Below are 27907 nucleotides of genomic sequence, written 5' to 3' on the forward strand. Positions count from 1 at the left end.
GCAAACCCATCCCAATTGCATGATTTAATCGTGTCCAGTAGTTATTAACTGAATTAGGCGATCGATAAGTGTGACACAATAAGAAGCTTTGACCTTTAACATGGATATTGACAAAAAGGGATTCGTCTTCTTTCGTTTCGAGTGCATTTATTCGATTGAGTCCGATACCATCTTTGACATAAATGAGTAAACCACCACCAAAGCTGTTTCTATCTTTTCGGACTATATTTGAAGAGAAGGAATCAAGTTTTATATCGTCATCTGCAATGTTGGGATCTAAGTGTGTTTCCGATAACGTAATAATATCAAATTCATCACAAAAATTATTTAGAAATTTTAGTTTATTTCTCACGGATCTTATGTTGAGACTACAAATGGATATAAAATGTTCTTGTGGTTGTGTTTCATTCACCGACGGTGCGTTCGATTCATTACGAAAACTTGGGCCCGGGTTTGTTTCAACATTTCCGATAATAAGGAGAAAATGAAGTACGTACAACAGAAAAATAATGTTTGATCTTGGATTAATTGTTTGTAAAGCAGAGAGATTGAAGACGAGGAGACTGCAACGTAAGTTGATTATAAATATGTCTAGATAGGAAGCTATGTGTAAATTAGATGAAGGTCCACATTGTTTTTTTCTGTTATTAAATATACCTATAGCAGCCCTGTAATCCTGGACGCAGTTATCCATTACATGAATAAACTGTTACAGGAATTAGGAGAGGACTGCTGTAGGAGAACATTACAAAACTGACACACATATCATCATCATCATCATTACCTTCATCATCACAGAAAAATAAAAAAAAAAGTAAGAACAAGAAAAGTTGAAAAATGTAAAAGGCCGAAAAATAAGCCTCGCAAATATGGAAGTCATGAAAAAAATGGGAGAATGAAAATAGGATATTGTAATACTGAAGAAGTTATGTATTATATTTAGAAAAAAATAAATTTGTATAATAAAGAAATAAAGAAAAAATTAAATGGAACTGTATTTGATAGTTACGTAAGAAACTAAAGTATGATTGCCAAAGAGTCAACTATTAGCCAGTGACCAATAAACATGGCTGTAAGTAGGTTGGTAGCTTTAAGTTTGTTTTTTTTATCCTGGTTAAACAAAAGAAATTGTTGTTATTGTTATTTGTGTTATGACTATTATCCCAAAGTTTCAAAAATGCTATTTGCGAATAAAAACTTATATAGACAGGCTATAAACATTTGATAACAAATAATGATATAATACACAATAGGTTAGAACATCAACATACAATTTACAGACAGGCAAAAATCCCGTTTAATTTATAGTTGTTTCAAAAGGCTTATCTAACTATAGAACAATGAATTGTAATGCTTGAAAGACTAATAAGTGAAATATTGGATTACCCCATTTCTCGACATATTTGACTTTAAAGTTCTTGGGGTTTTTTTTTGTTTTGTTTTTTTTTAAATATTCACAAGCAATGTAACAAATATATACTTATTCTTATCAAATAATTAATATTTTTATATTAGGGTATTACGTTAGCTTAAGAGGTCAACTGTATGGAGTTCGGTTATATTTTGTTTGTGAGTGAACTACATGTTATTCGTGAATCTCAAGGCAATGTATAACGGTTTGAAATGGGAAATTACTCGAGCTTAACCACAATTATCTATTGTTGACACCTGTGGTCAGCAGACTGGTTAGAGTATGTACTTATAGATAAACATAAAATGTACGGCAAACGGAAATGTTCAATCGATGTGGTTCTTGTACGAATGCTTTATTTTTTTATTTTTTTTTTTTTAAATGGGCTATAATTATTTTTTTTTTAAAGAATCACAGTAAGTCTCTGTCAGGTTAACGCATGCAATACAATTAACAAAATTGTTCAATATTTAGCTGCACCTAATAAACATCATATATACATACACACAAACATAACATACAATTGTTAATATGAAATAGCGTGGTGAAGGTCAAAATAAGTGTAATAAAAGGTAACAAATAGGGCTACGTTTTTAGAGACACTTTTGGTTTTGTTTTTTTGTTCTGTCTAACCAAAGAAAAAAAAATCCAAAAAAAATCCAAAAAAAAAAACACAAAAAAACAAAACAAAAAACAAACCCAGATTGGAACAAGGTTTACGAGAAAAACAGACAACAAATATGTATCGAGAATATACACATGTATATATTAAGTTGGAATGTGTGTTATTAAACTAACAGTACTAGCTACTGTTTTTTTTTTGGTTTTTTTTTTTTAAATTGAATCTGTACTTAAGTGTTTTTCAAGTTTAAAAATAAGAATGACTGAAAACGATATGTTCAGTCCAAAAGAAACCATTGCTATTTTTATATTTATATGTAGCAACATTCCAGCAGCGTCTGATTATGGAGTATATATCTCTCCTTTGATACGATAGTCCAGTGCTTGTGATTCAGTGAATGCTGTTTACAAGGATTATATACTACCAATAGTTCCATATGTTGAAGTTGCAATCATTCTTTCTTAAATTTTAAGGGCACCATCCAGATTTGGTTGACCGTTATGGGATATCTGTTTTACAACGGATATGTTCAAACTGTCGTTACTACAATCTCTTCACCTTTCCCCGAATATGACCTACGGAATAAGACTAAGCACTTTCATAAGCAACACAATGGCTGTCACATGTGGATCAGGATATGCTGCCTCTTCGTAAACCCTAGAAACCACCCCTAATTGTGTGGGATTCCTGAACAATCTTAAACTTTTAGGTTGTATTTATGATGTGGTGTCTGTAAGTTGGTCATTTCATTTTTTAGCCATGGCGTTTTCAGTTAATTTTCGACCTATGGGTTTGATATCAGTGGTATCTTTCGCCTCTCATTCAGAGACTAGACGTGTGATAGTTTTCGTCTCGTGTCTTTTATTCTATTGACGTGAGCAGACGGCAACTGTATAGGACCAGATATTCGTTTGATTAACTTGTTGGTTGTTTGCTTACCGTCAAATGACACACATATAATTCATGCTTTTGACTAAAATAAATTAACAATTATACAAAATGTAGGTATTTTAATCGAGTGTTAACCGGTATATTAGTTAGATAGAGACAGGAATGTTATCGTGCAATATGCTGCATGCTGACCCATCAAAGAGATGCTAAAAAAAAACACTGAGATATTGATTATTACAGGAGGCTTTGAAATTTACATTTTAATGTCTTCCTGATTGACTGCGTAGGTATACATCACTAGAGCTCAATCATACACCCAACTTTACCACGAGTTGTAATTACTACCATGACATGATATTTCTATGTAACCATATATCTTTACCACAGTCGAGCTTTTGGAAAAATAGAAGGAGAACCACCCTTAAGCTACGAACTTTCTCTTGACATTGTTTCATTAAAAAAGAGGGACGAAAGATACCATAGTCACGAACGTTAAACAGCATTATCTAAATAATTGGGTTAAGTAACATCATCATGTGCTTGTCGTGAGATTTAACAAGAACTACTTCAAATTTAAATGACAACTTAATAGTTAAAGTGGATTTCTGATTGTTCGGTTATAATTTTAACCCGTAACATTAATTTGATGAAAATCACTTCATAAGTCTAGCTATAACGTCATGAATGATATTTGTTTTCCGTTTACTACGTCGAAATTAAGAGATGTACTCAAACTTTGTAACTGACCTGCTTAATCATAATTGACTACAAGTGATAAAAATATCACATGTTTAAGCAGTTTCAACGTATAAGACCTGTTTCCATCCACAATCAAGATTCATTTTAGCATTATGGCTTTCAAGATGCTGCAAGGATGTGCTATTTTAGTATTTACTATTTCACTGAATGGACACGTGTTTGCAAACACGTGTGAAGATGAAAAATGTACGACTGCGATTGACATACCTTTAATCACAAAATTAAACGCACCGTTGAAAGCGGAGTTAGACATTTCAATTTTAACAGAGCAATTGAAGGAACTGATAACACACGAAGTGAAACAGGCTGTTTCCGTAGCAATGAAGGACCTCGCTGAAGGTATTGTGGATAGGAAAACTCAATCTGCTCTGGAAAACTTACAAATTGTTAATAATCAAACGATATCAACTTTCCTGAAGGAAATGAAAGGTAAGTTAAATTAGATAAATTGACGTTTCAGTCTTATTAGTTTTTTAATGTTGTTTTGTTTATTGTTTATTTCTTAACTCTTGTTTATAGAGGCTAAACGTTTAATTTCAAATACGCTAACTAATATGCAGACAGTTTGAAAGGTCGTATAGCTTAAATGCTCATAAAATCCATTGTAGAAGATACGAATACCATGTTGATATCTATCCTGTATCAATTTCTCAAATAATACATGATGGTCTTCAAGTTGAGATTTTGGGTAATGACGTTGTTAATCATCTCAATTATTTCATTGACTTTGTATATTCCAACCTTTACTGATTAGTGTGATTTATACTAATATGTCTGTATTTGGCTCACACATTATTGTCAATATATATGTATGGCCAACCTATAGTGGAGGGGCATTATGTTTTCTTGTCTGTGGTTCCGTTCGTCCGTTTGTTCGTTCGTCCGTTTGTCCGTCTGTTCGTTCGTCCGTTCGCTCGTCCGTTCGTCCATCCGTTCGTCCGACCCACTTCACGTCTAAGTTTTTTGTCCAGGTAGTTTTTGATGAAGTTGAAGTCCAATCAACTTGAAACTTAGTACAAATTTACCTTATGATATGATCTGTTCAATTTTAATGTCAAATTAGACTTTTGACCCCAATTTCATGGTCCACTGAACATAGAAAATAATAGTGCAAGTGTAGCATCCGTGTACTTGGGACACATTCTTGTTTTCATATATAGTATACCGTTGATTTTCCCGTTTAAATGGTTTGACATTTTGTCTAATATTACTTGGAAGCCCTGTATAGCTTGTTCGGTGTGCTGGAAGTAAATTTATTAGATCAGCGATTTTCAATCAGGTACTAATTAATAAACAAAACGGTTGGTTTCATTTAATGATTATTTAGACTGTAATATATGCTGTGCATTGTTGTTTGTCTACACGTCTTTTTTAATGCCTTTGATCGTTTTTGTTTTGCATCTCCTTCATAATATTTTAATTCTAAATTAACCCTATTTATTTCAGATGAATTAACAAAGAAGGCTAAACAGCTAACTGAACTCGAATTAAAAGTTGAAAGGAATAATGAATTCCACAATACAAAACATAACATGTCTGCCAACGAGATCCGTTCTGTGACTGTAGTGAGCAATACACTTGATGCAAAGATTGCACAAATGAAGGAAAATCAAATCAAAACAGAATCAAAACTGTCATCTTTTGAATCTGAAGTCACTAAAAACAGTGCGAAAGGTTAGTTTGTTTGATATTTTCTCTCTGTTTCTATTCATACTTCAATAAACAATAATGGAAAACGTTGACCATTTTTCGCCTCACGGTGTACTGGGGTACTTCAGTGTGTTCAAATACTCATATCTACGGATATGAACGTAGATAACTTATAATGTCCTCTAACTGACCTTTAATTTGAAACAGTTCATTATAAAAAAAAAATGCAACTTAATATATCATCAATTGTCTTATCAATGTTAATATAAATATTCTACTAGGAAAGTTAAAACTTAAACCAAAGGAAACACAGTTCTCTCCTGATATGGAAATAAGGAGATCTGGTATGACTTCTATTAAAACCGGAATATCCAAATCAAATCCACATAAGCAGCAAAAGATCATTGTATGGCCTTCAGCAAAGAACAACTAGTGTAACGTTTAAAAAACTATAAAATCTCCCCTACCGTCACAAAGAGTAAACAAAAAAAAACAGCATCCGGATGAATGTACAAAACAGTTAATGAAAAATAGATATCACAAACCGTGAGAAAGTACAATCACTAAAGTATAAGTTCTTGACTTTGGACAGGCACATACACTTTTAAGAGGGTTTTGACATTTTTCGAACACACCAATTATGTGGTCATGTGTGTGTCTCTTCCGTATATTAATATATACCTAATGATGTCCTTCGTGTTACTCGTGAAAAATATTTCGGAGACTGTAAGTCTGAATTGAACATGCTAAATGCAGTAGCAGATTAATAAATATATATTGTCTTACCATAAAACGTAATAAAAATTTTCAAGCATTTTGACATGTGAATTGTTTAACTTGAAATATGAAAATGCTTAAAAATAAAGCACATAATAAATTAATGAAAACTAAAGCATAGATAAATCAAACTTGATTGTACAATTAAAGCCGGGTCTACAATATCAATCTTATCATCAAATAAAAAATAAAATGACTGAATTTCCAATTCAGTTACATAAATTAGTTATCCAAATGTTTGCTTATAGTCTGATCGGATTCAACATTGTATGTCAGAAAGACAAAAACATTTCTTGCTACATATTACTATAGTTTCAGAAAAAATCACGTTAATATTCCAGTTTTGGAGACGATATAGTGAAAAACAGGGTACAAATTCATATACAATTCAAATCTTCGGGTTATGATCTTGCACCACATTTAAATTGGCATTTTTAAATACCAAATAATCTTCATTTCCATATATCTAAATTGTATTTGCAAAGACATTATCAATCTTGGCAAACACAATTGTAGCGGAAAACCAGGTTTGTTGAATTTTAACAGTATTTATATATTTTTTTTCAGTTGCCATGACAGCTTTTGTATCAACCTCTGTAACATTATCCGTTGGAAGCGTTGTGAAGTTTACCGATGTTAAATTCAGTGAAGGAATGGGTGATTTATCAACCTTTAAAAGCACGGGAAAATTCAGATGTGGAAAAGGGGGTTTGTACATTGTGTCAGTTACAATAGAGTTTGATTATAGTGGTAGTGAATTCCATATTTACGTCAATGGTAATGTATACACAAAGAATTATAAATACCAACAGAGCAATTGGTGGCATTCCTCTACAGCAGTTATAGCGATTGAACTAAATATGAATGATATTGTGTGGGTACAGATTGGTAATACTTTAACTAATGTACGTGCAGATTTGCATTCACGTTTCATAATTATCAAAATACACTAACCTAGGAAGTTAAAATGGAAAATCAAATATTCCTTTTGTGAATGTTTTGTTTATTAAACTATCCGTTCAAATAACAACTACGTTAAATATCGTATTAAAAAAATATACTAGTTTTGAGTATTTGTTCTGACAAAAAAAATTTATTTCATAATATGACAAAGATTATAATTATAAGATCAGAATAGTTTTTGCAACTGAATATTATATCATTGTAAATGTTGTGTATTGTCTACTTGTGATTATATTTTTCTTAATGTCGATTACAGATCGTGGATTGTCTTTGTTTGTTTTATTGATATTAGTATAAGATGTAATACTTTTAATAAAATAATATAATGTTAAGACAACCATTTTGTTTATATAGGAATGCAGTTACATGTAATTTTAGACTAGATACACTCTCAAAAAATAAGTCATAGTTAACACTAGTAATTTTGTTTAATTGAATCCATATGAATACCAAAAGATAAATAATGATAATGAGTCTTACTTTCAGAAAAAGTTTTCCCGATTTGAAGGGATTAAATGAAACAGCCATAATTTCAGACTATGTTTATATCCTCCAAATGCCATCAGAATAAAAACAAATCAGTATCATCTATTTGGAATTTAAGTCTTCTTGTTTTGGGTTTGTATATAGATAAGACCGTTGGTTTTCCTGTTTGACTGTTTTTTCACTGGTCATTTGTGGGGCTCAATATCGCTTGCTGTTTGGTGTGAACTAAGGCTCCATGTTGAATAGATATCTGTAGATGTGGTATGAGTGCCAATGAGACAACTCTCCCTCCAAGTCGAAAGTTGTAAATGTAAAAGGCCAAAGAACGGCCAATATTATAGATTATTTCAAAAGGAAGCTTCAAAAATGTATAATGGATATGATTTAGATAAACCTAACAAAAAGTAAGGTAATTGGTAACACAAATGATTATATATTTGGGATGAATAAATCCTTGTAAATATATCATATATTTACATCCGTACAAAGCTTGATAGGAGTTGCTTAGTGACTTAGATTAAAAATGTGTTTGCTGCATATCAATCGATTTTTTTGTTTTTCTGAACTTCTTGAATTCTCCCATTTTTACCGTGAAACCCCGATTAAGATAAACTTCTGTTACTATTTAGAGGAAGCAAAAATTGAGAGACATATTTGGTCAAAACGGTTTATCCGATGCTTCATGAAGAGAGTGTCATGCTTCCTGCAAGTTTAAGAATTCATCCTGTATCTTTAGAACGGGTCCACATAACTGATATATTGCTAGAAAAATTTCAATCACTATCCAACAAAACCTATATCTGGCAATCCAAAATGCACGTCCTTCATTCTGGTCAACCTTTACTATGTAGCTCACACATGTCAAAGGAATTGCATTACTGGAAATTTGTCCTGAACAAACATGACATATTTGTTACTGGGTGTAAAGCAAACAACTAGCAATCTGGCATTTCTGTAATGTACACAGCGAATATGAAACATTAATTATAGTTGATGCGTGTCGAGTTCGTTCGAACAACATTATTGTCATCAGTCACATTATATGGAACGCCGGAACTGTCTTATAGTGTAAATATTTAATGTGCTCTGTCGCTTTGTCTTAACGTCCTGTCGTTTCTTCTTTATGCTATGTGCTATATGTCTGTATTTCATGACACGGCATCTATGTGTTAAGTCAAATTAGTTATTTGTTTGGTCAAACAGTAGTATGATATGTCATTGCTAAAGTTTGTTGAGTACAATAGACATTACATTATGCTTTAACTACTATATATTCTGTGAATACTTCGAAACTTTATGATCAACCACCTTAACATTCTCTCATATTTTATCTATGTTGTGTCTATTCTTCTTTTACGTAAGTCAGTTAAAAATTGCGTCCTGTCTCAAATGTGATTGTTATGCCGAATGTTCTAAAGGTTTTGTTTTGATACACCTTTGTTCTATGTAAACCTCATGGCATTATAGTCTTTTGGCGTTATGTTGTGTTTAAACATATGTATCTCCAGTGAAAAACACAACACATCATGGTATAATTCATATGCGATTTGCCGTACAGTTGATACTCTCTGTGAGCATTCATTACGTCATGTGCAAATGCCTTTTACATTATGTGCAAACAACTTATATGTTTTGTGCAAACCTCGTTAACCTTATGTACAAACCTCGCCCCCCCCCCCTATGTGCAAACATCGTTTACCCTATGTGCAAACATAGTTTACCTTATGTGTAAACACCTATTGCGTTATGTGCAAATACCTATTAAGTTATGTATAAAAACTACATCATTATGTGCAAACACTATTACGTAATGTGCAAATACCGTTTACATTATGTGCAAACATCGATTACGCTTTGTGCAAATGCCTATTACATTATGTCCAATCATCTATTACGTTATGTGCAAACACCTATTACGTTCTGGTAAACGCTTTTTTGACACAGATTAAAACAAAACGCATCAGTGATATACACTTTGAAAATTAAGAAAATTATAAGTTCTGAACTACTTCGCTGTATTCTTTTTGAAGGTAATACCCATTGGAGGCTGAATGTGAACTGAAGGTAATATTTGTGCATCGGGTTGTTGATTTAGTATTGGAAATGTGGTATTTTATACATTAATTGATATAAAAATGTTATATAAATATTAGTTTTTAGGGGAAATTATGTTGTTCTACTTAAAGAGTGTGCGTTATACATCCATTCTTTTATATTTTGTTCACTTTACTTGTTGAAAATTAAAACATTTACAAATATATAGACACGATTTTCGATGTGTTTCTCTTTGGAGGTGTGCCTAGATTGACAAAAGTCATAAAATACATTTAATGCATTTTTGAAAACATTGTACAGGAACATTTTTAGCAAACAAATCGTGCATATTGCAGATTAGCAATGCAAATAAAGACGTATTAATGATTGATGTTTTAATTTTCAATTTCAGTGTGTAATATATGCATAATAAAACGACCATGAATTAATAACATTTGATCTGAAATGTAATACACATAGTTAATTTCCCGGCATTTGATGACTTAATATCCATCATGAAGCAACCAAACAGAATTTATATGTGACAGTAGTTATTTCAAGATGGCGTGTATATCGACTGAAACTAAAAGCTCGGCCCTGCTATTCGAAGCAAAAAAAAGCTACATGTAAAAACAAAATGCAACCTCATTTCTTTACGGAAAATAAGTTGATTTAAAAAAAGAAGACGTGGTATGATTGCCAATGAGACAACTCTCCACAAGAGACCAAACTGACACAGAAATTAACAACTTTAGGTCACCGTATGGTCTTTAACAATGAGCAAAGCTCATACCGCATAGTCAGCAATAAAAGGCCCTGAAAAAAATATGTAAAACAATTCAAACGAGAGCACTTACGGCCTTATTTATGTAATGTTCTCTTTCATCAGCACCAAGCGGATCATTTCATAGGTCGCCAAAACTTGCATACATAATCATAACATGGTTTTGGAAGGCGCCGAATTACATTTATGAATTATATACTTTTGACAAGGTCAACACATTATATATGCATCTGTTCAGATTATATTGACCGAGGACGAAGATATTTTCTCGCCACCTCTTATCTTGTACTTTTTTTTAATTAGCAGGGAGTTTTGGCAAAACTGAGTCCCGAGCCCCCTCTTAATCAAACTGCTTATAGATCCAACAAAGGCAGCTCCATCATTTTCAAAAATTCTGGTTCCGCCACTGGTCATTGAATGAGAAATCAAAAAGAGAAAAAAAAATAGGTCCGTGTGTTTCTTTATCTAATGATATCTTAATGAACAACTTCTCTATTCATTTCACTTTGGATGACCGTGAGGGCATTCATGTGTATTGCTGTCGCCTAAATTTCCATTACGTAACCTTCGTTTTGAGATTGTAACCGATCTATAAACATGATAATAATAAATACGTGGACATTATCGAGTGCAAAATTACATTCTATCACTTGTTCTTAATTCATTTTAAATGGAAACTCCTAAAAATATATATTTTTTAACATAAATTATTAATACGAAAATGTCGTTAAAACTCGTTAGAAACATAAAAAAAGTAAACAATCTTTAATATTTATACACACGTACAGAAAAAGTGTGTTACCGCATGCGGAAGAATATCTCAAGAACGTTTGCAATCTCCCATGCAGAGTTATCTGTCTCTGCTCCCTCTCTCTGCATGGGACATTGAATGTTTTGCTGGAAAATATGAATGCCCACTCAAATTCAATCTATTAGAAAAATCGAATTATTACAGAAGAGTGTCCACCATGCACTTGCACAGCACTATAATTAATATAGTGCAATAAAATGATATACAAATGGATTAAAATTATACAAACATGTAACTGTAATTTACAAATATTAAAATAATGTATAACAAAAGAAACAGAGTTTACTGATTTGTATCACTTCTACGATGAGGTTGAATTTATCATCAACGCACGGACTTGTCTCAGAAAAAAATATATATCTGTACCTTAACGTCACTTTCAGGTAAAGAGATGTGATTTGGATTTCTGAGACAAGTGCTTGTGACCGTCCACAAGAACTTGCGGTCAACCGATGTTCAGTACTTCAGTACTTTGATTCATTTCTTTAACATAAAGATGTTCTCAAAAAGTAATAAAACATAACAAGGTTTTTATATTTTTTACAAATGTCTTATTATCCTTATTTTATCTTGATTTATTTTGAGAACTCAAATAGTATCAATGACATACTGCACATTTTAAAGATTTTTGAAAACTGGGAGTTAGCTGGCAATTGTTTCATGGTGCTTTAAACGGATGAACAAGAGGCTTCCGAAATTCCAACAATACAAAACATGACAAGTGAACTTTCTTAATTTCTAATCAGTAGCAGGAAAATTACAGAAGAATTTAAGCCTTCCCTTTCGTGTTAAAGATAGTCACCGTTTTCTTTTCGTTATGTAGGTGATTTTTGTAAAGAATTTTGACTAAATATGTATGTTACGTCGATTTCAAGGCGAACAAAATTGCATCAATTCAAGATTGTTTCCGCACTTTGAGGATACTTTGGATTGAATCATATGAACTTCATGCCTCGCTAGCTATTAATTAAAAAAAAAACGTCTCGCTTTAACAGAAGCCGAGAAAAGGGGGACCGATATATCTAAAAATGGCAATATTTAACGGAAACTGTCAAAACCTAAAATTTAGAATGATAACATTTAGATCCAATAGAATATATTTGTATGAAATTTTATATTTTTTAGAATAATGATGTGCAGCAAATCCCTTTTATGCACATTTAATTGTGTATTTAGCTATATTTATCGAACCATTCGCGTTCATAACTAAACGCATCGAAGCTTACCGTTTATACCGTATATCCCGCAATAATATTCATTGAATTTATGACTCTCCGTTCGGAAAATAAGTTGAGGTTTCTAATTTATACGAATATCGTTGAAATATTGAACAAAAAGATAAATTCATATCAACAACTGTGGAATAATGTATTAATTATAAATTTACTTTGTAGGTAAACGTGAAATTTATTTGTACGAGCTTTAGAAACAGGACGAAAAACGAGGTTTCGCAGCGAGAACTAATACATTTTGTATTTCTGACAATGTACATATATTGTTTACAATTTTCACCAGGTATTTGAGCATAAGTTGTAACCATTGTCTCTGATTTTTACAATTACTGAAACGCGGACTCGAAGAAAACCCCAAAATGAACTATTACCCAGGAAGAAATATCCATATTACCGATTGATCAACATGAAAGCGGGTAGCAGGAAAAAATTTATTTGTACATGTACAAACAAAGCAAAAAAATGTTGTTTACTTGTTATTTGTATACAATAACTAGCTAATTGCAGTATAAAAGCGAAATACTTAACTGTAACCTTTTTTTTAAAACTGGTGAAAAAATTAAATTGGGTAAAAAAATAAATAGATAAGCTGACTATGAGGTATGGGTTTTTTTGTTAAAGGCCATAAGGGCATCTATTGTTATTTATTTCTTTGTCATTTTGGTCTCTCGTTGAGAATTGTCTCATTGGCATTCATACCACATCTTTTTTTATAGATAGTCAGGTTTTTTTTCTGAAATTCAAAGGGAAAATTATGTTATGATGACCATTTTAGCAACAAAATTATTTATTTATTCTTATAGACAACAAAAGAAACGATACGCACATCACTTATAAAAATAGAAGAAAACAATAACAATTTACTAGAATATGTATTTTTTTTTGTATCGTTCTTGATGACACGGTTCGAAAAGTTACAGGACCAAATACGGATAAAAAAAGAAAGTCATTATCTGGAGTTTCAAGTTGCGGGTTTTAATTTCGAGTATGACCAGTGAAAGGTGAAACATGGCTGATAACCCTTTCATTCAGAAGATATATGTGTAAGCGTCATTTTTGTGGATTGCAGGATAAGGCAGTTTATAATATGAAAAAAAAAGTTTTTTTTTTTTAGAAAATGCAGCTTTTTGTTACACCCTTCTACCTGTCTGATCCAAAATCGGATCAAATTTTTCCAAAATCCCTGTTAGTTTTAAAAAACAGTTGACAGATAAGAGGGGCGGGTCTCAACACGCCTTGTCAGGGACGGAGGAAATAGTAAGTCTTAGGAAGGTTATTCAGAATAATGTTAACAGCTGTTAAAGGAAATGAACGAAAATAAAATCTTAAACATTTTGTAGGATTCCTTAGCTGCTTACATGAAAACCCTACTGGGAGGGTAATAACAAATCATCCTGGTCTCTTGTAAAGATTTGTCACATTGGCATTCGTACCACATATTCCTTTTTATATCGTATTGTTCCTTTCGGTTGCACCTCTTGGAAACTAGAGTCTTGTCTGTATATTTGTTAAAATTTTCAACAAGTAAAGTGAAAAAAATTTCAAAGCATGGATTCACTTATAGGGTCTTTAATTTGCATCGGAACTAAACACATTTATTTAAAAAACAGTTGTTGGCATGACACGGGATATGTTCTTCTCATATATTTTATGAAATTAGATACGAAACCCCTAACGGGAGGGATTGTGCCTGATATTCATATGATGAAGACATACTCTTTCTATCAATTTAATTGAGGTCTGGAGCTGGTATGTCAGTTAACTACTAATATAGTCTGTTGTTATTTATGAATTATTGTCATGTTATTTATTTTCTTTGACATCGGACTCGGACTTCTCTTGAACTGAATTTTGATGTGCGTATTGTTATGCGTTTACTTTTCTACATTGGCTAGAGGTATAGGGGGAGGGTTGATATCTCATAATCATGTTTAACCCCGCCGCAATTTTGCGCCTGTCCCAAGTCAGGAGCCTCTGGCCTTTGTTAGTCTTGTATGATTTTTAATTTTAGTTTCTTGTGTATAATTCGGAGTTTAGTATGACTGTATCACCACTGTACTAGAATACATATTTTTTAAGGGCCCAGCTGAAGGACACCTACGGGGGCGGGAGTTTCTCGCTGTTGTCTGCTCTATGGTCGGGTTGTTGTCGCTTTGACACATTCCCCATTTCCTTTCTCAATTTTATGCATAACGCACACTCTTATAGTAAAGCAAACTAATTTCCAATAAAACTAGATACAATGTATGTATATGGCATTTTTACACCATTCAATATATAAAATTCCACAGTTTGTTAGAAAGGTCAAACTTTTAATTTACTTTATTTTCAAAATGCATATCATTGATGCGTTTTGTTTTAATTTGTGTCAAAAAAGCGTTTACCAGAACGTAATAGGTGTTTGCACATAACGTAAAAGGTGTTTGCACATAACGTAATAGGTGTTTGCATATAACGTAATAGATGTTTGGACATAATGTAATAGGCATTTGCACATAATTTACATGGTGTTTGTACATAATGTAAGCGGTATTTGCACATAACGCAATAGGTGTTTGCACATAAGGTAAACTATGTTTGCACATAGGGTGAACGATGTTTGCACATAGGGAGAACGATGTTTGCACATAAGGTAAACGAGGTTGGCACAAAACGTACAAGTTGTTTGCACATAATGTAAAAGGCATTTGCACATGACGTAATGAATGCTCACAGAGAGTATCAACTGTACGGCAAAACGCATATGAATTATACCATGATGTATTATGTTTTTCACTGGAGATACATATGTATAAACACAACATAACGCCAAAAGACTATAATATCATGAGATTTACATAGAACAAAGGCGTATCAAAACAAAACCTTTAGAACATTTGACATAACAATAACCCTTGAGACAGGACGCAATTATTAACTGACTTACGTAAAAGAAGAATAGACACAACATAGATAAAATATGAGAGAATGTAAAGGTGGTTGATCATAAAGTTTCGAAGTATTTGCAGAATATATAGTAGTTACAGCATAATGTAATGCATATTTTACACAACAAAGTTTAGCAATGACATATCATACAATAGTTTGACCAAACAAATTACTAATTTGACATAACACAGAGATGCTGTGTCAGGAAATAAAGGAATATGCACATAACATAAAGAAGAAATGACAGGACGTAAAGGCAAAGTGACAAAACACATTAAATATTTACACTATAAGACAGTTCCGGCGTTCCATAACATTACACTCTGGATTCATTAATTGTTGATATATTAGAGGGAGATATGTCTTTTGTGGTTTCATTTAAATTGTGTTATCGGGCTTTCTTCCTAAATGATGACACAATTTGAATTCTGACATACATTGAACTATGACTGATATTGCATGAATATTTTATGACGAAAAATGTTCAAAAGCACACTTGTCTTCTCCAACATGAAACGTTTATCACAATCTAACATTAGTTACTTTAATAACTCGATTGACACATTAGAAAGAACAAAATGTTATGAGGACGCAGTGGAAGATAGATTTTCAATGATGATAAGAAAATGATCATGAGATACCACATCCATTTGCTTTTTTAATCCATGGGTATTTATACTAGACATATTAACACGCGTTGCGGAATCCTACTACGAATCAAAGTTTTACATAAAGGTATCAACGAGAACTGTATCATTTATATTATATAGTATAGGTATTCTTTCAGTGATATAGACATGGGAGTTAGTTTCGTTCCGGCAATATGTCTTATGAATAGTAATTGGCAAAACTATATGATCGACATCTTCGAGTTAATATATGCAACGCGTCTTTAATCTAATCGATATGAATGATCCACGTGTTCAAAATCTTTTCTGAAGATTTATAAAATTAGCTCAAAAATCACGTAATGGTAACAGACATTTGTATATTTATTGTTAGTTGATAAACATCTACTGAATAGGTTTAAGCGTCAGATAAAACAAATATGAACTATTGATGAATACACCTTCAGTTATAATTACGACTTTCATTTAAATATCAATAGGTGATATAAATATATACGTACCTGCGAAAGAAAATTTCATACTAATTAGCTAGTATTTACATAATAGTGAATTCAAAACTGTTCTTTTCATGTTATAAAGACTGCCCATGACAAAGAAAGTGATAATGACTTAGCCCTGGGCGAGGTCATTATCACTGTCCGGACAATACAACTATCCTATTGGCATTTCATATATCATATTTTTGACCATATCTTCGATAACTATTATGTTTATTTCATTGAGGAACCATATTTTTTTTTTAATCTCATAAATTCAAATTATTCAAAACAAATCAGTGTTTATGTTGTTGAGTAGTTTGTCTCCATAATCATGATAAGCATCGGACGATCAATTGCGATGTGTGCAGCAGACGAAGCTTCCAGTTCAGTCATGTTCTAAACGTTTTGTAAAAGCGACATCTATCTTAAATCATGCGCCACTGGTCATTAAAATAAACAAATTCGTTATCGACAGTTTTTCCGGTCTGTTTTTTCTGCTAATGACAGATAGAATTTCATACCGAAGGAGAAAGAATGTCGTTTGGCCCTTTGTTATCCAAGTTGAGAATCTAGAGCCTACTGATACATGTGATATGAACTAAATACAATTTAGCTTGCACACTTGAAAGTAACATGAAGAAATATTATCTTTTTCAGCAAAATTTTGTCTTATACACAGTTAGTCCTGATTAATTTTAATAATCGAATGATATCATTACAAATATCTATAAACATGACTAATGATAAATGCGAGGGCACTCAGTGCTCCTCTTACCCGAAGATTGATACGTAAAAGCTGTAAATACACACCTGACAAAACATTGCATGAAAGGGTTTTATATATATCTACTTAGCAATATGACGATTAGAAACAATCAACAAATAGAATAGAAGTTTTTATCTAAATGTACGTTTATTATTCTGTTAAATAGATGGTTCCCTATAACATTATTAAAATTGAGAATGGAAATGGGGAATGTGCCAAAGAGACAACAACCCGACCATAGAAAATAAAAACAACAGCAGAAGGTCACCAACCGGTCTTCAATGTAGCGAGAAATTCCCGCACCCGCAGGCGTTCTTCAGCTGGCCCCTAAACAAAGATATACTAGTTCAGTGATAATGAACGCCATACTAAATTCAAAATTGTACACAAGAAACTAAAATTAAAATAATACAAGACTAACAAAGGCCAGAGGCTCCTGACTTGAGACAGGCGCAAAAATGCGGAGGGTTAAACATGTTTGTGAGATCTCAACCCTCCCCCTATACCTCTAGCCAATGTAGAAAAGTAAACGTATAACAATACGTACATTAAAATTCAGTTCAAGAGAAGTCCGAGTCTGATATCAGAAGATGTAACCAAAGAAAATAAACAAAATGACAATAATACATAAATAACAACAGATTACCAGCAGTTAACTGACATGCCAGCTCCAGACTTCAATTAAACTAACTGAAAGATTATGATTTCATCATATGAACATCAGGCACAATCCTTCCCTTAAGGGGTTAAGTATCATACCATCATAACATATATGAGAAGAACATAACCCGTGTCATGCCAACAACTGGTTTTTGAATAAATAGGTTTAGTTCCGATGCAAAGACCCTATAAGTGAATCAATATTAACGCCAAAATATGCAATCTTTAATGACCTGAAAACAGTATCGTAACTATATCCCTTCTTAATAAGTCTATTCAAAGGTTTTTTTAGTTTTTGAGGTGAATACTGACACCTTTGTGCTTTATAAAGAATATTTCCATAAAAAGTTGGATGTGAAATACCTGAACGAATAAGAAGTCTGCATTTTGAGCTATATTTACGAATGATGTCCTTATTCCGATGATAAAATTTAGTAAATGTTTTGACTAGTTTGTGATATCGAAAACCCTGGTGTAATAATTTTTCAGTAATACATAAATTTCCCTCGTTAAAATCTAAAACATTGTTACATACACGAGCGAATCGTACAAGTTGAGATATATAAACACCGTAAGATGGTGACAAGGGAACTATACTTGCGATCTTTAATACAGTTTTTGTAACTATAAATCTTTTTGTAGAAAACAATTTCATTATCCTTAGATAATCATTTTGAAATCACCACTTTACTTCGAAGGCTATTTTGCTTTTGTCTTTCATATTTATCACAATTTTGACATATTCCGGATCTTTAGCAAAACGGACCGATTTGATTCATATACTACAATGTTAACCCCCCCCCCCCCCCCCTCCAAAAAAAAATAAAAATAAAAAAATGTTTAAAGTCTGGAAAATCCATAACTATTTCTAAATACAAACCCTTACATATTTTAATGATTTTTTTCAATAGAAGGAGAGTTACAAATTCATTTATTTTACTTGATATAAATATTGACCTTGACTTTAATCCGTTAGGATTTTGATAAGGCATTCGAACATTGTTTTTAAAATGGACAGAAAACCATTACATATAACGCAGAAAATAACGATGAATATAAAAGCAATTATTTAATTATCTAGCGATAGGCTTGGTTCCTACGTTCTTCGTAGACTGTATTTCCCGAGGCTATTTTAAAATCGTGAGTCAGTGCTTCTGTACTGGCATGGTAATTATATACTTTTACAAAATATATGTTTATAGATTAAGATACTAATGACCCAAAGGAGCATGTTTCGATACTTTGGACATATTCGGCCTGTTAGTCATTTTCATTTCGTGATCACCTATTTGCAGACGTGTTTGTTACTTACAAAACATGATTATCAGATCGCGCAAAATTCACTATGATCTTGCTACTTCCTAAGATAAACTATATCCAATTTAAGATGATGATGTCTTACTTATTCAACAAACAATTTAACTTAATGACTGAACTGGAAAGTGATCAATTTATTATATTTTTCTCATATGTTTCATAGTAAATTTGAAGCATATATATATATATATGTAAAAGTCATGTAAAACAAGGGTGCTATTCATTTTGGTAGGTAAAACTTGCCTTAGATCTTTGCAGGGTACCTTAAGTTTTATAGGCTTACACATCACACCAACATATCCTGCAGATTGGTACGGGTTTTGCATGTTTTGATTATGTATGCCAGTCTCTTATCAATATGTTCGTACACTATTATGTGCCTATGAAAAAAGTAGATTTTTTATGATATAATAAAATGCGTGTAACGAAAAACAGTTCTAGAAAAGTTCCACTTTTTGAGAGTTAGAAACTAGAAGTGTTCTAACTGCAGGAACCAGTTCTAGGGTCAAATTTTCAAAAACTGTTTGTTGGTAAAAATGTCAGAAACTGTTCTTGCAGTGTAAGAGGGAATAGATCTAAATGGCGAAAAATTGAACGATTCACCGACTCCTACTAAAATCAAAGGCAGATAGTTGCAGATTAATTGTAAGTCATATACTGAATTGTAATCCTGGTACTTTTGATAACTATTGTTATTTACTTTTAAAGGAAGGTAACACTGTCAGAATCAAATATTGGTAAGAATAATTCAAATCTGTATAAGGTTTTAAATAAACGAGGCAGAGCATAACAATATAACATTCAAAACTTGGAAACCGACAAAACAATGTAAAAAACGACAAAAAGACAAATAATATAAAAAAGAAGATGTGGTATGATTGCCAATGAGACTACTATCCACAAAAGACCAAAATGACACAGACATTAACAACTATAGGTCACCGTACGGCTTCAACAATGAGCAAAGCCCATACCGTATAGTCAGCTATAAATAAGTTCTTTAAATCAAAAATAGAAAACCAAAAATTCAGCAACACTCAACCTGAACTTAAATGTCCTGATGCTACAAGCCTCCTAATGCATTTGTGGCACCCGGTATAATGTGTTCAAATCTGTTCTGAGAAGAATATATCAAAATTACGTAATAAGAGCAGTTCTCTATTCTTGATTTAGAAATGGAACCGTTTTCCAGTTTTTCCATAAAGCAATATATTAGATAAAAAGGTTAAATAGTTAAACTAAGTATAACATTGAGTGTGTGTTTAAGTTCATAAATTTTTCCCTATTCAATTAATTTTACTTACATATATTTGTATTTAAATATGATAATGCTAAAGCAGTGGCGAAATGTTTTCGTTTTTCATATATCTATTATCAAATATTACTTGATCTATTTCAATTGACTGCGCGGAATTAACTTTTTCGTTCATTATAAACTAGAATATCTATTTACAGGTGTTTTGGGATAAACTCATCAATGAAGTGTCCATTTTTTTGTAATTGATCCGATTAAGAAATGTAAAAACTATATGTTTATTCGAAAAAGAAATAATGAGACACAGACGTTTGTTTTCTTGTAAAGCAGTCTTTTAAAAGACATGTAAATTAACTGTCACATTTTAGAATATGTGAATATGAAAGTAGAACTACGACAATAGTAGTTGCAATATATGCATACGTTGTTATTCTAGAATGTTCTAAGAAACTGTTTTTCATCTTTTCAGAGCCGGATAAAACATGCGAAATATTTCTTTTTGTTGGAAAAAATGGTTGATTACTAAGTGTATCGCCGATGCGTGACTTGCGCGAAGTCCCTCTAACGCATTAAATATAAAAAAAAGAAGATTGCCAATGAGACAACTATCCACAAAAAACCAAAATGACACAGACATTAACAACTATAGGTCACCGTACGGCCTTCAACAATGAGCAAAGCCCATACCGCATAGTCAGTTATAATAGGCCCCGATAAGACGATGTAATCAATTCAAACGTGAAAACTAACGACCTTATTTATGTAAAAAAATGAACGAAAAACAAATATGTAACACATAAACAAACGACAACCACTGAATTACAGGCTAAATGTCCCCTTTATCATGTTTATGAGCATTTCTTGAACCAACACTGTTTATAATCCGAATGCAACTTTTTGTTTTTGGGGAGGGGTGCACTGGGTTCAATACAATTATTGATCATAATTTAGGATAGAAATAATCAATTTTTAAATACATTTTTTTATAAATTTCGTTTGAAATGAATCTCATAATCAGAAAGTTTTCAAAGAGAATAAAAACATGATACAATTTATTTATTAATTTTTCCGTCCAAAATTTTACACACAGTTCTTTTATATATTTGTTTGGTTACACTAATTTGGGATTAGAAATCAGTAAGAATAATTATAACGACAATGATCCTTATCACACACTTTTGAAAATGTATGCACTATCCTTATGCAAATTGAAACGTACGCTCCGCTCGATATGCAATATGCCGCAAGTAGACCCACCAGAGAGATGCTGAAAATATTCTTACAAGTGCAGAGATCTTTACTGGAGGGCATGACAATTAACGTTTTAATGTATACCAGAGTTGACGGCGAAAGTGTACATCCCTAGAGCTAACACATACATCCAACTAAGCACGAATTGTAATTGCTTCCTGTACATGATATTTTGAGGTTACCATATATTTTTTGGATTAGTTACCGTGAAGAAGGAGAACCACCCTTAAGCTACGACGTCCTCTGGACTTGGTTTCATTCAAAGTTCGAACAAAAACAGCATTCTCTAAATTATTGGGTTAAATCACCTCATCATGTGCTTGTCGTGTGATTTGACAATCACTTCTTCAAATTTAAATGACAACTTCATAGTTAAAGTGTATTTCTAATAGTTCGGTTATAATTTTAACCCGTCACATGATCAATTTGAAGTAAATCACTTCATAAGGCTAGCTATAACGGCATGAATGATATATGTTTTCCGTTTATTACGTCGAAATTAAGAGATGTACTCAAACTTTGGAACTGAAATGCTTAATCATAATTGACTAATGGTGATAAAAATATCACATGTATTAAGTAGATTTAACGTATCAGCCATGTTTCCCTCCACAATCAAGATTCATTTTAACATTATGGCTTTCACGATGCTACATGGATGTGCTATTTTAGTTTTTACTATTTCACTGAATGGACACGTGTTTGCAAACACGTGTGAAGATGAAAAATGTACAACTGCGATTGACATACCTTTAATCACAAAATTAAACGCACCGTTGAAAGCGGAGTTAGACATTTCAATTTTAACAGAGCAATTGAAGGAACTGATAACACACGAAGTGAAACAGGCTGTTTCAACAGCAATGAAGGACCTCGCTGAAGGTATTGTGGATAAGAAAACTCAATCTGCCCTGGAAAACTTACAAATTGTTAATAATCAAACGATATCAACTTTCCTGAAGGAAATGAAAGGTAATTTAAATTAGATAAATTGACGTTTCAGTCTTATTAGTTTTTTATTGTTGTTTTGTTTATTCTGTATTTTTTAACTCTTGTTTATAGAGTTTAATTTCAAATACGCTAACAAATATGCAGTCAGTTTGAAAGGTAGTATAGCTTAAATTGCTCGTAAAAATTCATTGTAGAAGATACGAATACCATGTTGATAACTATCCTGTATCAATTTCTCAAATAATAAATGATGGTCTTCAAATGGAGATTCTGGGTAATGATGTTGTTAATCATCTAAATTATTGCATTGACTTTGTTTATTCTAACCTTTACTGATTAGTGTGATTTGAACTAATATGTCTGTATTTGGCTCACACATTATTGTCAATTAATACTTATGCCACACGTACAATAGTAGAGGGGCATTATGTTTTATGGTCTTTGGGTCCGTTCGTCCGTCTGTTCGTTTGTCCGTTCGTTCGTGCGTTCGTCCGTCCGTTCGTTCGTCCCACTTTAAGTCACAGTTTTTGGTCAATGTAGTTTTTGATTAAGTTGAAGTCCAATCAACTTAAACCTTATTACACATGTTCCGTATGATATGCCAAAGAAGACTTTTGACCCCAAAAGTGCAAGTGGGGCATCCGTGTACTGAGGACACATTCTTGTTTTCATTTATATTATACCGTTGATTGTCCCGTTTAAATGGTTTGACAGTTTGTCTAATATCATTTGGAAGCCCTTTATAGCTTGTTCGGTGAAAGCCAATGCTTCTTGTTAGATACTGTACCTTGACCTATAGTGGTTTAGTTTTAGAAAATGTGGCTTGGATGGGATATTATGATATATATTAGGTAGCAATATATTAATATTAAACCTTCCATTTCTACCAAAGTCAATGTCTATTCCAATTATTGAATATGCTATTTGTTTCCTAAATTGTTTAATTACGATAACACTTGTTTATTATCTTCTGCGATTTATATTTTTTGAATTATTTTTGTTCGTGTACAATGGTTGTACAATGTCGCAATGGTACGTTAAACTTATTTGTGGAACGTTCCATTTGTGTCTTTGTTATACGGTCGTCTTAGACGAGACATATATACAATATTATACAATATTAGGGCAATGTCTGAAAAATATCAACTTTTTTGTATGACGCTGAGAAACTGGGGAAGGGCGAGGTTCTACCGAGACATTCCCCAATTTTCGCCGATTACAAAAAAGTTGATATTTTTCTGACATTAACCTGATATTGTTTTTATACTGTATACTGCAACTTAAATAAATAAATTCATAGCTACAAAATGCATTTCAATTGTAACACAAATTTCAAACTTATTTTCATCCCTTAATGAACCCCTGGCTGTAAAAAAAGTGTTCCATGATGAAATTGACATTGCACAAAATATAGCTGTGTTACTATGTTTCGGAATAAACACAGGTAGTTGCAGTATAAAGCATGCTATACTGTGGTCCGTCCGTCTAAACGTATACACTTCGTGCGTTTACTATAGCAACGATTTACTATAACCTTAGCATGTTTTGATTTTCTGACAATTTACAAAATTGTTCAAATCAGTTAAAACATGAAACATTTATATTTTGAGTAACCTGTTATTTGTCGTGCCAGCGTTATTTTCATAACACCGATACTTGACTCCAGCAAACAGTATGTATTTTGTCAATGTTATCTATACACGACAAAATCATCGAAAAACAGTCATCGGTCATAATTATAAACCAACTGTTTACAAAACTTTGAATTTTTGATATACGAAGGATTTTGTACCTCAAAAACAGATTACCGTAGCTGCATTTGGCAAAACTTTAAGGAATGTTTGGTCCTCAATGCTCTTCAACTTCGTACTTTATTTGGCCCCTGTAACCTCTTTTTATTCGAGTTTCACTTATAAGTCTTTTATAGACAAAAAACGCGTCTGACGTAAATACAAAATTTTAACCTATGAGGTGTTTATTTAATCCCGCTCCCCAATCGGACCTATTGTCAGCCGAATTTAACTTGTTTAGTTGCTGTCACTTGACCTAGTCCTTCCGCAATGTAGGTAAACTATTAAAAAAAGGCAGTGATATGCAAAAACTTATTGTTATGTAACCCACTCAATTTCAGATGTAACTGTCCGAAAAAGGGATTTAAGTACAGTGGTGGAAAAGCTGGAGGGAGATATTAAACAAATGAAGGAACAACAAAAACTCGCAGAATTAAAATTGTCCAGTCTTAAATCCGATGTCACTAGAAGCACTGAAAGAGGTTCGTATTTTTAAAGCTTGAGTCATCCTATACAGAAATGGCGAGTTTTGAAATGGCAAAATGTAATTGACTTAACTTGTTTGAAATATAATATGTTTAGGGAAATAAAAAAATACAATAACAGAGCTTATGTAAACAATGGAAACATTATTAACTTTTAAATAACTTGCTATTAACTAAATATTTTGTTAAATTAAAAGGCTCACATGGCATATTTCAACGAAATATAAATTGATAATTAAACAGACTAGGAACCAACCTTTTAAATTACGACTTAGATAAGGCAGCACAAAGAAAATAATTTCGATACTTAAAAGAATTCTATTGAGCTGATATGTGTTAATTACTTTTTAACACTTGAGATAACAAGTACACTAAGTAAGATTCATTGCACAGGTTAATTATCTAAGTCAACGGCAAAATATTACATTTTGAACAACTTTACCATAACGTAAATATAAAAGCATTAACTAGCACTGTCTAACAAAACTTGACAATCATACATGTAATATCATTATTTTCAAGAAAAGACTGGGAAATATTCGCATCATTTTAAATAAAGTTTAACAGAAATGCCTGGGAAATATTCTTGTCAAGTTCATATTAACATTTTGCGATCTTTTTTTTACAGCACAACATATTTACATTTAAAATTTTGACCAAGTGTAGATATTTGCTTTGAATATACATTTGTTAAGGTAATGGAACGAACTAAGGCATTGAGAACAGTAAAACCATTGAAACATCAAAAACAAATACACTAGATTAATGAAAGCTAACGCATACACCACAAGAACCGACACATAGATGCAATGAGAGGTTGTAGCGGGGGGTCAGTTCCGAGATACATACACGCCATTAAATACGCTGGTGATAAAAAATAAAATAAAATGAGTTCAGAAATAAATTAAATCAAATTATAGAAAAGATAATTATATGAACTGTTCGTAATAGAGACAGAACTTCAACAACAACATGAAGGCCACATTTTGATCTGGAGTAAAAAAAAATACGTCCGAGCAAAATATATGCATTTTTAAACGGACCATACAACCTTAAAATTCCTACTCTTTCAACAACGAGCAACTAGCATAACGTTAAGAAAGCTATTAAATCTCCCCCTACGTCATAAACACACAACAGCCGGATTAATGTACAAAATCTGAAAGTCTGAATCAGAATCAACATTGTATGTCGGAGTAAAATGACATTTCTTTCTACATGGTAGCACTCTGATTTTTTAAAATATGACATAAAAATTCATATTCAGACTATGTGACAATGTAGTACAAAACAGCACCTAATAAATTCGTATCGAAATTTAAATCTTCAGGTTCTGATTTTCCAAAATGTTTAAATAGGCAATTGTCAATACCAAATAACCATCATGCCTATTGATCTTAATTTTATTTGAAAAGTCCGTAATCATGGTAATCATCTCTACGAACACAATTTTAGCGAAAAAACAGGTTTGTTTGATTTTAACAGTATTTATTTCATTTTTTCAGTTGCCATGACAGCTTTTGTATCAACCTATTTAAGCGTGTCTATTGGAAGTGTTGTGAAGTTTTCGGATGTTAAATTCAGTGAAGGAATGGGTGATTTATCAACCTTTAAAAGCACAGGGAAGTTTAAATGCGAAAGAAGTGGTTTGTACATTTTATCTGTAACACTCGAGTTTGATGTTAATGGAAGTGAATTTTATATTAACGTCAATGGTAAAGTATTCACAAAGAATTATAAAAAACAACAGAGCGGTTGGTGGCATTCCTCTTCAGCAGTTATAGCGATTGAACTAAACACGAATGATACTGTGTGGGTACAGGTTGGTGTTAAGGCTACTCATGTACGTGATGGTTTACATTCACGTTTCACAATTATCAAAATACACTAAACTGGAAAGTTGATATAGAATATCAATGTTTCCTGCTGAAATTGTTTTAAGTAATTGTTTCGTTAATTGGTCTTTCCTTTGAAAATGTAACTAATTTGAATACCATATGCACAAATTTAAAATAGATTTGATAAATAAATTCTGCCAAAAAAATATTTAACAAAATGACAAAGATTATATTAAGTACACAATAGCTTTTGTAAAAACGTGTAACTGAATTTTATATCAGTGTACATGTTGTATATTGTCCAGTTGTAATTATATCTTTCTTAATGACGATAACAGATCATTGATAGTCTTTGTTTGTTTTATTGACATTTGTAATTAGACGTCTTAATGACGATAACATATCATTGATTGTCTTTGTTTGTTTTATTGATATTTGTAATTAGACGTCTTAATGTCGATAACAGATCATTGATTGATTTTGTTTGTTTTATTGATATTTGTAATTAGACGTCTTACTGTCGATAACAGATCATTGATTGTCTTTGTTTGTTTTATTTATATTTGTAATTAGACGTCTTAATAACGATAACAGATCATTGATTGTTTTTGTTTGTTTTATTGATATTTGTAATTAGACGTCTTAATGTCGATAACAGATCATTGATTGATTTTGTTTGTTTTATTGATATTTGTAATAAGACGTCTTAATGTCGATAACAGATCATTGATTGTTTTTGTTTGTTTTATTGATATTTGTAATAAGACGTTTTAATGTCGATAACAGATCATTGATTGTCTTAGTTTGTTTTATTTATATTTGTAATAAGACGTCTCCATGTCGATGACTGATCATTGCTTGTCTTTGTTTGTTTAATTGATATTTGTAATTAGACGCAATTCTAAGCTTATTAAACTTCTTTGAATAAAAAAAATAAACATTATGTTAAGACAATAATATGTTTTATGTTTTATGTAAATACAGTTATATGTAATTGTTAACTAGTTATACTCTAAAAGTTAAGTCATAATTTTTTTTATTAATCCATATGAATTCGGATATATAAATAAGAAGACTAAGTCTTTCTGTTAGAAAAAAAGGGTTTCAGATTTGAAGTGATTAAATATTACAACAAAAA

General features: G+C 32.0%; 1 protein-coding gene across 2 annotated transcripts; it reads left to right on the forward strand.

The window, feature by feature from the left end:
• The first annotated feature begins 3707 nt into the window (after window positions 1-3707).
• On the forward strand, window positions 3708-27907 carry LOC143042748 (uncharacterized). 2 transcript variants are annotated; one of them, XM_076215200.1, is made up of 3 exons: window positions 3708-4112; window positions 24788-24928; window positions 26437-27907. In XM_076215200.1, exons 1-3 carry the CDS (start codon window positions 3776-3778, stop codon window positions 26820-26822), a joined length of 864 nt encoding a protein of 287 aa, XP_076071315.1. In that variant the 5' UTR covers window positions 3708-3775; the 3' UTR covers window positions 26823-27907. The 2 variants fall into 2 exon arrangements, 1 of the variants encoding a protein (XP_076071315.1); XR_012968112.1 differs by lacking the exon at window positions 3708-4112 and adding an exon at window positions 22282-22677 and having other exon boundaries at window positions 26437-27710.

The sequence above is a fragment of the Mytilus galloprovincialis genome, chromosome 8 (assembly GCF_965363235.1).
Source record: "Mytilus galloprovincialis chromosome 8, xbMytGall1.hap1.1, whole genome shotgun sequence".
In the NCBI taxonomy this organism is placed as follows: domain Eukaryota; kingdom Metazoa; phylum Mollusca; class Bivalvia; order Mytilida; family Mytilidae; genus Mytilus; species Mytilus galloprovincialis.

Excerpts from the sequence above, each read along its gene's own strand:
- LOC143042748 (XM_076215200.1), top strand. The coding sequence starts at position 3,776 with ATGGCTTTCAAGATGCTGCAAGGATGTGCTATTTTAGTATTTACTATT. Across the intron at positions 4,113-24,787 it reads TTTCCTGAAGGAAATGAAAG|ATGTAACTGTCCGAAAAAGG; the intron begins GTAAGTTAAATT and ends ACTCAATTTCAG. Across the intron at positions 24,929-26,436 it reads CACTAGAAGCACTGAAAGAG|TTGCCATGACAGCTTTTGTA; the intron begins GTTCGTATTTTT and ends TCATTTTTTCAG.